At 40.1% G+C, this 12,370-nt stretch overlaps 1 protein-coding gene across 2 annotated transcripts in view; it reads right to left on the bottom strand.

The window, feature by feature from the left end:
* Positions 1 to 12,370, bottom strand: part of LOC105466004 (vinculin) — a 125,929-nt gene that overhangs the window by 71,427 nt on the left and 42,132 nt on the right. For both annotated transcript variants that reach the window (XM_011714733.2, XM_011714735.3), the window contains exon 2: positions 6,395 to 6,465. In XM_011714733.2, coding sequence (XP_011713035.1) covers positions 6,395 to 6,465 — 71 coding nt within the window. The remainder of the gene's footprint in view (positions 1 to 6,394; positions 6,466 to 12,370) is intronic.

Raw genomic sequence — 12,370 nt, 5'->3', positions numbered from 1 at the left:
GCACTTTATTACTGTTAACATATTATTTGCAATATATCTCACAAGTGACCATTCATTACACACTGGTAAGAACTACTATTCTATAAACAGCACTTAGCACACTAGGCACATAGAAGGCAATCAGTAAATAATTAACCAAGGAACATATCTAGCCCATTAATCAATTATACATAAAACATTACTGCCACAGCAGTCTGATGATGATGATGACAAAGAAGAAAATGACAACTGACAGTGATACAAAATGTAAACATGGAGTACAGTAGCTGACTCCCTTGCTGACAGTCTCAAAAGGAACAAATGATTTCTCTTTTTTTTTTTTTTTTGAGACAGAGTTTCGCTCTCGTCGCCCAGGCTGGAATGCATGGCATGATCTCGGCTCACTGCAACCTCTACCACCCGGGTTCAAGTGATTCTCCTACCTCAGCCTCCCAAGTAGCTGGGATTACAGGCATGTGCCATCACACCCTGCTAATTTTGAATTTTTAGTAGAGACGGGTTTCACCATGTTGGCCAGGCTGGTTTTGAACTCTTGACCTCAAGTGATCCACTTGCCTCAGCCTCCCAAAGTGCTGGGATTACAGGCGTCAGCCACCGGACTCAGCCAGGAACAAATGATTTCTTACAGGGTTATAAGGTTAGTCTAACCAATATTTCAACAATACAGCATAGCTGCTGCACTCCTGAAGTTTATGACAGTCTGGGCAGTTTCTATGGCAATCGCCATGCAACCCTACACCTCTTATGCAACACCGTGGCTATTACTGCAATCTTGGGTAAAATTAGTAAATTGTGAGCTCTGTCTGCCAGTGCAGCCAGGGATCAAATAACTTTTGCTCCACCCAAGAGAAAGGCTGTGACCATGCAAATCTTGTTCTATATAAAATGGTTCTCACGTTTACAATAAGGAATTGCATGAGCACTGGAAGTTCCTCATCGACAATTACATCATTTTAAATGTATTAAACCCATTTTTCAATATGCCTTTAATTGTCAATCACACAAATAGACTATGATAGGATCTTGAGATCCCCAAATCCTAAAAGTATCATATCTTTCCCTGAAAAACCTTTAAATATATATCAGATAGCTTAGGTATAAATCTATCTATAGGCCAAGTATCTTGTTTTCTCTAGCCTTGACATCTTAACATTCTAGGAGTACAGACTGATCTAACAATAAATTTTTAAATATTTTAGCCTTTAGTGTTGCTTAAGCAGTCACTTGAGAAATCCTTGCAAAAGTAGACTACAGAGGAAGTTTCAGTCGGTCATGCCCTAGAAATTTCTAAACATCAACCAAGCAGCTCAAAAGAATGTCCTACTCAATAGTTCAGAGGATGTCATTAATTGCTTCCATCTGTTTCCCCCCTCTCTATCCCTGTCTTTTCCAAGTCAAGACCTACTATTTTCTGCTTCATTTTGCATTCTATAGAAAAACAAGAAAAGAAAAGCATAAAAATCCATCACGGTTTATTTTGTTTTGTTTTAGACAGGGTCTCACTCCAGGCTGGAGTGCAGTGGCATGACGACAGTTCACTGCAGCCTTGACCTGCTGGGCTTAAGCAATGTTCCCACCTTGGCCTCCCAAAGTGCAGGAATTACAAGTGTGAGCCATCATGCCTAGTCCTCCACCATGTTTTCAATTATAGAATATTTATTTGCCCCCAAATTTGTTGGACAACCACAGCCATATTGTTGTTTGTACTCAAGGCTATTTTCAAGTAACGTTTCAGAGTGTGGCATATTAAATTATATACTTTTTTTTTTTTTTTTTTTAGACGGAGTCTCGCTCTGCCACCCAGGCTGGAGTGCAGTGGCCGGATCTCAGCTCACTGCAAGCTCCACCTCCCGGGTTCACGCCATTCTCCTGCCTCAGCCTCCCAAGTAGCTGGGACTACAGGCGCCCGCCACCTCGCCCGGCTAGTTTTTTGTATTTTTTAGTAGAGACGGGGTTTCACCGTGTCAGCCAGGATGGTCTCCATCTCCTGACCTCGTGATCCGCCCGTCTCGGCCTCCCAAAGTGCTGGGATTACAGGCTTGAGCCACCGCGCCCGGCCGACTAAATTATATACTTTTAAAAAACTGCTCAGTAAAGTTTTCAGTTGGTCATAACACATGACTTTTCCCTGATTAACCATGGAGACCAGAGTTTTTCCTCATGGCAAAATAAAAGTTCAAACCTCTGAATGGTTTCATCCATTGACTATTCTTACCTAAATCAACAATTACATGATCATTGATAGAGTTTCGCTCTTGTTGCCCAGGCTGGGGTGCAATGGTGTGTGATCTCGGCTCACCGCAACCTCCACTTTCCAGGTTCAAGCGATTCTCCTGCCTCAGCCTCCTGAGTAGCTGGGATTACAGGCATGCGCCACCATGCCTGGCTAATTTTGTATTTTTATAGAGATGGGGTTTCTCCATGTTGGTCAGGCTGGTCTTGAACTCCCGACCTCAGGTGATCCGCCTGCCTCGGCCTCCCGAAGTGCTGACATTACAGGTGTGAGCCACCGTGCCCAGTGATCAATGATTTTTAATTATGTCATGTCTTCCACATTTATTGGTTATAATTCACCTTACAACTAGGGCTATTGGGCTACTGTAAAAATTTTGTACAGGAAAGGCAAGATAAATGCTTAATTTCCTTTAAATTACCAATTATTAGAGTAAGGGGTTGATGCCCTAGTTACCACACAGGGTGATAAATGAAGTTTTATTTTATTTTAAAGTGACCAAATTTTTTGAAATTTTTATCACAACTAGGGTGTGCTCATTTTTAATTTTTCTAAGTCCCCAAGGAAGCCTGTGAGAGCACATAGCATATTTCAGCATATATCTCTGGGGATTAGCAAAAATAAGTTTCCTGACAAAATCCATTTACCAATCAAATCATATTCATAGACTAGAATGTCATGGTTGGAAGCAACTGTTTGCAGGGTCTTCTAGTCGAACTACCTACCTGATAGTGAAATCCCTAATCACTCATTCCCCGTGCTCTGTACCTTCCAAGGTGTGAGGGGCAACCTGCTACAAGCTAGAGCTATGTTTTCAATGCAAGGTAAATGCAAGTTTAATTATAATACGTTTAGTTGACAGCATAAGATTCCTCTTAATATTAACAGCCTAAGACCGGGGCACAGTGGCTCATGCCGGTACTCCCAACACTTTGGGAGGCCAATGCAGGAAGATCGCTTGAGCCCAGGAGTTCAAGACCAGCCTGGGCAACAGGGAGACCTTGCCTCTACAAATGATTTAACAATTGTCTGGGCATGGTGGCACACACCAGCTACTCGGGAGGCTGGGGCAGGAGAATCACTTAAGCCTGGGCGATCGAGGCTGCAGTGAGGCATGATTGCACCATTGCACTTCAACCTGCGTGACAGAGTAACAGCCTGTCTCAAATATATATATATATATAAAACCAGGCTGATTGGATGGCATGTGAACAAAATAGGCTCCTGTTGGTCAGAGCTAGAAGAAACCTTGAGATCACCAAGTCCAATGAAGGTAGGACAAAAAAGATACTCCCACAAAATAGGCTCTACAAAAAACACAGATGCTTTTAGCACCTTACTTCCTGACACATGAAGACATTTTGTGGAATTAACAGAAACACAGTTGCATAAAGCACCCACTCAAGTTAGTTAGAAATAAGAAGACTTCAATATGGGTGAAAATTTTACATCTGTTGAATGAAAATAATAGAACATAAGGAGGATAAAAATAAAGGAACACTTTTAGCTTTATTTAAAGTTGTGATATATAACATACATAGAGAAAATAAACATATGTATAATATAATGAATACATATAAAACAACCACCCACGTAACTCATCACTTAAATCAAAAATAGAACATTATTACCACTTTTAGATGCCCCTGTGTACCTCTCCCTAGTATAAACCTCTTCCTCCCTCCCAGAGACACTATCTACCCTGGCTGTAGTGACCATTGTTCCTTACTCATCTTCATCTTTTTACTATATAAATAGGCATGTCTAAACAACATAGTTTATTTCTGCATGTTTTTGAGCTTTTTTTTTCTTTTTTTTCCAGACAGAGTCTCACTCTGTCACCCAGACTGGAGTACAGTCGCTTGATCTCGGCTCACTGCAACCTCCACCTCCTGGGTTCAAGCAATTCTCCCATCTCAGCCTCCCAAGTAGCTGAGATTACAAGTGTGAGCCACCACACCCAGCTAATTTTCATATTTTTAGTATAGATGGGGTTTCACCATGTTGGCCAGGCTGGTCTTGAACTCCTGACCTCAAGTGATCCACCTGCCTTGGTCTCCCAAAATACTGGGATTACAGGTGTGAGTCACCACACCTGGCCATTTTTGAACTTTAAATAAGTGGAACCTACATATCTATCTATCTATCTATCTATCTATCTATCTATCTGACTTTCATTTCCCTCAATTATTTTTGAGATTCATTCATTCCTCTTTTTTTGTCTTTTTATTTATTTATTTATTTTTAGATACAGGGTTTCACTCTGTCACCCAAGCTGCAGTGCAGTGGTGCAGTCACAGCTCACTACAGCCTCAACTTCCCCAGCTCAGGTGATCCTCCCACTTCAGCCTCCTGGGTGGCTGGGACTACAGGCTCACACTCCCACATGCAGTTAATGTTTTGTAGAGATGAGTTTTCACCACATTGCCCACGCTGGTCTCAAACTCCTAGGCTCAAGTGATCTTCCCTCCTCGGCCTCCCAAAGTGCTGGGATTACAGGTGTGAGCCACTGCACCCGGCCTCATTGTTTTTTCAATTGAAATGAAACTCATATAGCATAAAATTAACCATTTTTAAGTGAAAATTCCTCAGTCCTTTTCATTACTGATTAATATTACAATTTCTGACTATACCATGATTATTTTTACCCATTCTACTCTAGATAGACCAGTGGAGTCATCATGAACAATGCTGATAGAAAGGTTTTTTATATGGATGCTGGTGTGCATGTGGACAAGTATCTTTAGGTAACATAAAGATACTCCCAGTTCCACTGGGAGTGGAACTGCTTATCCTCTACTTTACTAATGTCAAATTGTTTTCCAAAGTGGCTGCACCAATTTACATTCCCAACAGCAGTGTAAGAACATTCCAGTTGCTCCATATCTTATCAACAACTGATATTATCAGGCTTCTTAATTTAGGGTGTATAATAGAATAATTTGCACTTCTCTGATGACTGAGATAAAATATTGGCCACTTACATTTCCTCTTTTGAGGTGCTATTCAAGTCCTTCACACACCTTCTTTTTGAAAAGTCTTATGCTATTCTTACTAACTTCTATGAGTTCTACTTTTTCTGTCCTATCCATCAGCTTTTACTTTTGCTTACAACTTGACTGCCATATAGAACAAAACCACTAATCAAAGACAATATAAGAGCCTAAAAAGTTTTAAGTATTCAAAAATTAGTATGTCTGCTTGTTTTATATAGAATAGCCCAAAAAGCCTGGAAATTATTTTTAGGAGTAGTAGGAGATATATAAATATAACTTAAATTTAAAATGTAACTGAAAATATGAAACAATAATTTTTTTTTTTTTGAGACAGAGTCTCCCTCTGTCACCCAAGCTGGAGTGCAGTGGCGTGATCTCCACTCACTGCAAGCTCTGCCTTCCGAGTTCACACCATTCTCCTGCCTCAGCCTCCCAAGTAGCTGGGACTACACAGGTGCCCGCCACCACATTTGACTAATTTTTTTTCTGTATTTTTAGTAGAGATGGGGTTTCACCATGTTAGCCAGGAAGGTCTCGATCTCCTGACCTTAGGTGACCCACCTGCCTCGGCCTCCCAAAGTGTTAGGATTACAGGCATGAGACACCCTGCCTGGCCGAAACAATAATTTTTTAAAGTTTCTATCTACCATTATTCCCTTATCTCCAAGCAAAGGTGCCCAGTATACAATGCAGATTCATGCATGCTATAGTCACAATGGGTCTCTGAATACTTTTCATCCTAGAAAGAAAAACTCAAAAGTCATGATCTTATGTCTTATGTCAAAAATCGGCCAGGTACGGTTAGCCAGACATGGTGGCACATGCCTATAATCCAAGCTATTCCGGAGGCTGAGACAGGCAAATCATTTCAACCCAAGAGGCAGAGTTGCAGTGAGCTGACATCGCGCCATTGCACTCCAACCTGGGTGACGAGGGTGAAACTCCGTCTCAAAAAAAAGGAAAAAAAAAATTATTATGTCAAAAATGCCTAATATCAAAGACTAAAATGAAGTTTTTTTAAAAAAGAAGACAAAAAAGTTGAAATTTCAATTGTAAACAAAAGTTTTATACCAAAAAAAAAAAGTTGTTACTGAAATCAGCTACTTTTTCTTCCTAACAAGAGCACTATTTTGCTTAGCAACAGAAGAATATTTTAATTACTCACTTAATAAATGCTGGTGGCATATCTCTCTTCAAAATCTGATCCTCAGTGGTTTGAACAGTCTCTTTTCCAACCTACAAGAGGAAAAAAAATTCATAATTCAAATTCTCAGACCTTAAAAAACTATTACTTAAGCATATTTGAAACATATACTTAAACATAATCTATCATTAAAATTTCTAGATTTAAGGGAGATTTCTGGATTTAAAAAATTTTTTAGGATTACTCACATAATATGCTTTCACAATATACCAGAATAATATGGAATACAAACATAATGTTGTATTACTCCTTCTCCAGAGTAACTAATTTGAAAGCATTATTGAGCATAATAGGAGAAATTCATCATTGAGAATACCTGTGTGTGTGTTTAGCCAAAAAACTCTGCCACATCTCTAAAATGTTACCTGAAGTATATGAATCAAGTTAGACAGACAAAAAACATCTATATAGAAAATAAATAGTTATTGGAACTGGGGAAAATATTTGAAACTATTATGATTCTGACACTAGAAACCAAACATGAAAATATGCAACATTTACTAGTAATCAAAAAAACTGAAATTAAAACAACATGGTATTTTTCCCTAATTATAGCACAAGTTAAAAAGAAAGAATACATAATGCTGAATGCAACAATGGAATAGATAGTTTTACACCCTGCAGGTGGTGATATAAACTGACATATTCTCTTTGGAAAATCATTTGTTAGAATGTGTTAGGAGACATAAAAAAAGTCATACCTAGAAATTCCACTTTTGAGAATATACCTTATAAGCTATAATACCAAACGTGGTAATAAAAACAATATTCACAAAAGTATTCACTATGATGATAGTTATAAAAGCTAAAACACTTCATAAATAACTCCTCCAACAAAGAGGAATAGTTAAGTAAATTAAGGTATATTGCTAGGTTGAGTACTATGGGGCCATTAAAACAATGGTTATAAAAACTTAGCATTATGGGAAAATGTTTATGACATTATATTTCACTTAAAAGAAGAAATATAAATAACAAGTACATTATGAGTACAACACCAAAAAAAAAACCCGCATGTATAAATAAAGCAACAACACTGAAAGAATATTTTTAAAATATTCCAGTGGTTGTACTAATGCTTAGGAAATTGAGCGATTTTGTATTTGTATTTCCTATTTTCTAATTTCCTGAAATGTAAATTTTTTTTTTTTTTTTGAGACGGAGTCTCTCTCTGTCGCCCAGGCTGGAGTGCAGTGGCGGGATCTCGGCTCACTGCAAGCTCCGCCTCCCAGGTTCACGCCATTCTCCTGCCTCAGCCTCCCGAGTAGCCGGGACCACAGGCGCCCGCCACCGCACCCGGCTAATTTTTTGTATTTTTAGTAGAGACGCAGTTTCACCGTGGTCTTGATCTCCTGACCTTGTGATCCGCCCACATCGGCCTCCCAAAGTGCTGGGATTACAGGCGTGAGCCACCGCGCCCGGCCCCTGAAATGTAAATTTTAAAGTAATTTTTGTAATTTAAAAACACAAAAATGTTTCTGTAAGCTGTTTTGTTATTTTTTGTTTGTTTGTGTTTTTGAAATAGAGTCTCACTTTATTACCCAGGCTGAAGCCCAGTGGTACAGTCTCGGCTCACTGAAACCTTGGCCTCCCAGGTTCAAGTGATTCTGGTGCCTCAGCATCCCAAGTAGTTGGGACTACAGGCATGTGCCACCACACCCAGCTAATTTTTTTTTTTTTTTTTTTTTTTTGGATTTTTAGTAGAGATGGGGTTTCACCATGTTGGCCAGGCTGGTCTCAAACTCCTGACCTCAAGTGATCCACTCACCTTGGCCTCCCAAAGTGCTGGGATTACAGGCATGAGCCACCACTCCCAGCCTAAGTTATTTAGTTGTAATTATTTTCTACCTAATAATCTTAGTACATAATTATCTGTCATTTTATATAAATCTTCCAAATAGTAATGGTCAGAAATTTTCTTAAATTATCAAAATATTAAATGTCACACAACAAATTACATATGTATTATACCACTAATCATACACATATTCACTTTCTTCAAAATTATCTCTGTGCAGGTCTTGAATGTCAATTTTTCTTCCACTGTATTCATGTATTATAAAATATAAGAGTAAACTTTAATATAGTAAAAAATGGCAAAATTCATCCATTTTAACAATATAAAGTCACCTAGGAGTACTAAATCATAATTATAAACCATATTTTAATGTAGAAATCTGTGAAATTAAAAAACCCCAGAATGCAAAATATGTCAGTCCTACTATTTAACCATGTAACTTTTGATTGAGTTTAAAGAAAAAAAAAAATGGAGTAAGAAAAATCCTGGCCGGCACAGTGGTGCACACTTATTCCCAGCACTTTGGAAGACCAAGGTGAGAGGATTACTTGAAACCAGGAGTTGGGGACCAGCCTGGGCAACACAGTGAGACCCTGTCTCTACAAAAAATTAGTCGGGTGTGGTGGCTCACACCTGTAGTCCCAGCTGCTTGGGAGACTGAGATGGGAGGATCACTTAAGCCCAGGGGGTTGAGGCTGTGGTGAGCAGTGTTTCACACCACTGCACTCCAGCCTGAACAGGGCAAGACCCTGTATCAAAAATTCTCTAAATGCACAGTAAATCAGCTAAAGAAAATAACACAATAAACTATTCTCAGAGAATATAAGTCATGCATAAATTATTAATACAAGTTTTTTCTCTCAAGTTAATAGCTAGAAAAAGCAACACATATCTACCACTGTGTAACAGCCAATGCTTCTGTAGACAATAGACTGTCTGTATCATAATAAAAGGCTTTTAAATCAGCAGCTGGTTCTCTAGAGTTTCTCAGCTCAAAACATGACAGAATATTTCCAGATGTATTGTTCACTATGTTTTCCAACTGAAACCAACCATTTAAAAAGCTGTGGCCATGATTTCATGAAGTAAAAGATGAAGTTCAGCCACAAAGTCACTGGTTCACATTCAGTATAAAGGGCCTAGAAAGATATTCACATTTATGACACAGAGAGATTCCTTTTATATATGTGGGGAGAAGGAGGGACACAGACACAGAGAGCAAGGGTGAGAGGGAGAACTAGGTGAGTTCCTCTTATATCTCCTTTAGAAAATAGTAAGTTATTCAGTGTTATTAAACATTGTTTTTAGCACAACAATATGTGCCAGGTACTGTTTAGGTAGTAGAGATAGAGAATAAAAATAAGTTTCCTGCCTTCATGGAACTTATAGTCTAGTAGGGAGAGACAGAGAGTCAAGTAAATAAACAAATATGATGCCAGATAATGGTAAAAATGATGCTATAAAGAGTACAGGCTGGAAACAGAGGAGCCTACTTTGGAAAGAGTAGATAAAGAAGCAACATTGGAGCTGAGACTTTGAAACTAAGAAGGAGCCACTCATGAAAGAGCTAGGCAAGAACAATCCAGGAGGAGTAGCCAGAAAAAGGCCCTAAGGTAAGAAAAGACTGCGTGTATTTTAGGAACTGGAAAGAGGCCAGAGTGGCTGAAGCTCAGGGAGGGAGGGAAGTGTGGTGTGGTGATGAGGCTGGGTAAGAAGGCAAGGGCCAGATCATAAAGAGCCGTTTAGCCCAGCTTGAAATATTTGGAATCGTTTATCAGTATAATAGGAGGCAGGAGTTCTAAACAAGAGATTAATCTGACTTTTTCTTTTTTTTTTTTTTTCTTTTTTTTAAGAGACATGATCTGGCTCCATAGCCCAGACTTGAGTGCAGTGGCGCAATCATAGCTCAAGCGATTCCGGGCTCAGGAGATCCTCTGTCCGGAGCAGCTAGGACTCCAGGCATGAGCCACCATACCTAGCTAATTTTTTGTTTTTTTTCTTTTGTAGAGATGGGGTCTCACACTGTGTTTCCCAGGCTGGTCTCAAACTCCCATGCTCCAGTGATCCTCCTGCCTTGGCCTCCCAAACTGCTGGGATTACAGTCATGAGCCACCATGCCTGGCCTGATTTTCTTTTTAAAAGGTCATTTTGCCTATTTTTAGGGGGTGAGGGGAAAGCAGGGTAACCAGTATCACTCTCCTAGATGATTGCAGGGAGGCTACTGCAGTCAGCCGGGAGAGTGATAGTAGTGACTTAAGTAACCTTAAATTACTTACTCCATTTCTATTTTCACTACTAAGTGAATTATGTCAGTCCTACTATTTAACCACGTAACTTTTTTTTTTTTTTTTTTTTGGAGACGGAGTCTCGCTCTGTCGCCCAGGCTGGAGTGCAGCGGCGGGATCTCAGCTCACTGCAAGCTCCGCCTCCAAGGTTCATGCCATTCTCCTGCCTCAGCCTCCCGAGTAGCTGGGATTACAGGCACCTGCCACCACGCCTAGCTAATTTTTGTATTTTTAGTAGAGACGGGGTTTCACCGTGTTGGCCAGGATGGTCTCGATCTCCTGACCTCGTGATCCGCCCGCTTCGGCCTCCCAAAGTGCTGGGATTACAGGTGTGAGCCACCGTGCCCGGCTAACCATGTAACTTTTGATTGAGTTTAAAGAGTAAAAAAATGGAGTAAGAAAAATCCTGGCCGGCACAGTGGTGCACACTTATTCCCAGCACTTTGGAAGACCGAGGTGAGAGAATTACTTGAAACCAGGAGTTTGGGACCAGCCTGGGCAACACAGTGAGATCCTGTCTCTACAAAAAATTAGTCGGGTGTGGTGGCTCACACCTGTGGTCCCAGCTGCTTGGGAGGCTGAGATGGGAGGATCACTTAAGTAGTGAAAATAGAAATGGAGAAAAGAACAGAATTGTGTTACCTTTTGAAGGAAGAACTATTATTAGGACTTGCTCTTGGACTGGGTGGGGTGGGGGATTAAGACTACACTGAGGTAAAGAAATAAAACCATGTGGCCGGGCATGGTGGCTTATGCCTATAAATGCCAGCACTTTGGGAGTCTGAGGCGGGCGGGTCACCTGAGGTCAGGAGTTCACCACCAAACCTGGCTAACATGGTGAAACCCTGTCTCTACTAAAAATACAAGAATTAGCTGGGCATGGTGGCAGATGCCTATAATCCCAGCTACTCTGGAGGCTGATGCAAGAGAATCGCTTTAACCTGGGAGGCGGAGGTTGCAGTGAGCCAAGATCGCACCACCGTACTCCAGCCTGGGCAACAAGAGCAAAACGCCGCCTCAAAAAAAGGAAAAAAGAAAAAAAATCACTCCTAATTCAATGAAATAAAAAGCCTTCAAAGGCAGCAATGCTAGAAGGCTGATATATGACAAACAGTTACTATCCAAAGATAAAGTAATCATGGCTATACTAGATGAAAACATTAAAACAGTTTTGCAAATAGCAAATAATCTGACCCCAGTAGAGGTAATTACTAAAAACTGAATGGCATGTAATTAATTGACGCCTCTTTGTAAGAGTAGGAGTAGGTAAGCAAAGATAAATAATGAAAAATATATTCAAGGGCATTTATTTAAATGCTATTTTTGAATACTTAAGTGATAAACACTAAATTTGATTTTGTTATTCTAAGCTGCATTCATACTTGAAGCAATAGTATTCATAACTGCTCAATACACTCTGCCTAGAATTAGATTAGGGACAATGAATGGCACTGTTTTTAAGGTACAACACGTAAAACATCACTATGTAGAATGAATGCCATTTTTTCTTGGGGAATTGATTTTTGGCAGTGCTGTCCAAAGAATTTTCTGTTATGATGGAAATATTTTATTTAATCTGTGCCGCCCAATACAGTACCCATTAGCCACATGTGAGTACTGACCACTTGAAATGTTCCCAGCATAGGTGGGGTGCAGTGGCTCATGCCTGTAATCCCAGCACTTTGGGAGGCCAAGGCGGGTGGAACACCTGACGTCAGGAATTCAAGACCACCCTGGTCAACATGGCGAAACCCCGTCTCTACTAAAAATACAAAAAGTAGCCGGGCGTGTGGCAGGCGCCTGTAATCCCAGCTACTCGAGAGGCTGAGGCAGGAGAATTGCTTCAACCTGGGA

This window comes from Macaca nemestrina, chromosome 9 (genome assembly GCF_043159975.1).
Source record: "Macaca nemestrina isolate mMacNem1 chromosome 9, mMacNem.hap1, whole genome shotgun sequence".
Lineage (NCBI taxonomy): Eukaryota > Metazoa > Chordata > Mammalia > Primates > Cercopithecidae > Macaca > Macaca nemestrina.
The sequence above is the reverse complement of the archived record's forward strand: the minus strand, read 5'-3'. Positions and strand labels throughout refer to the sequence as shown.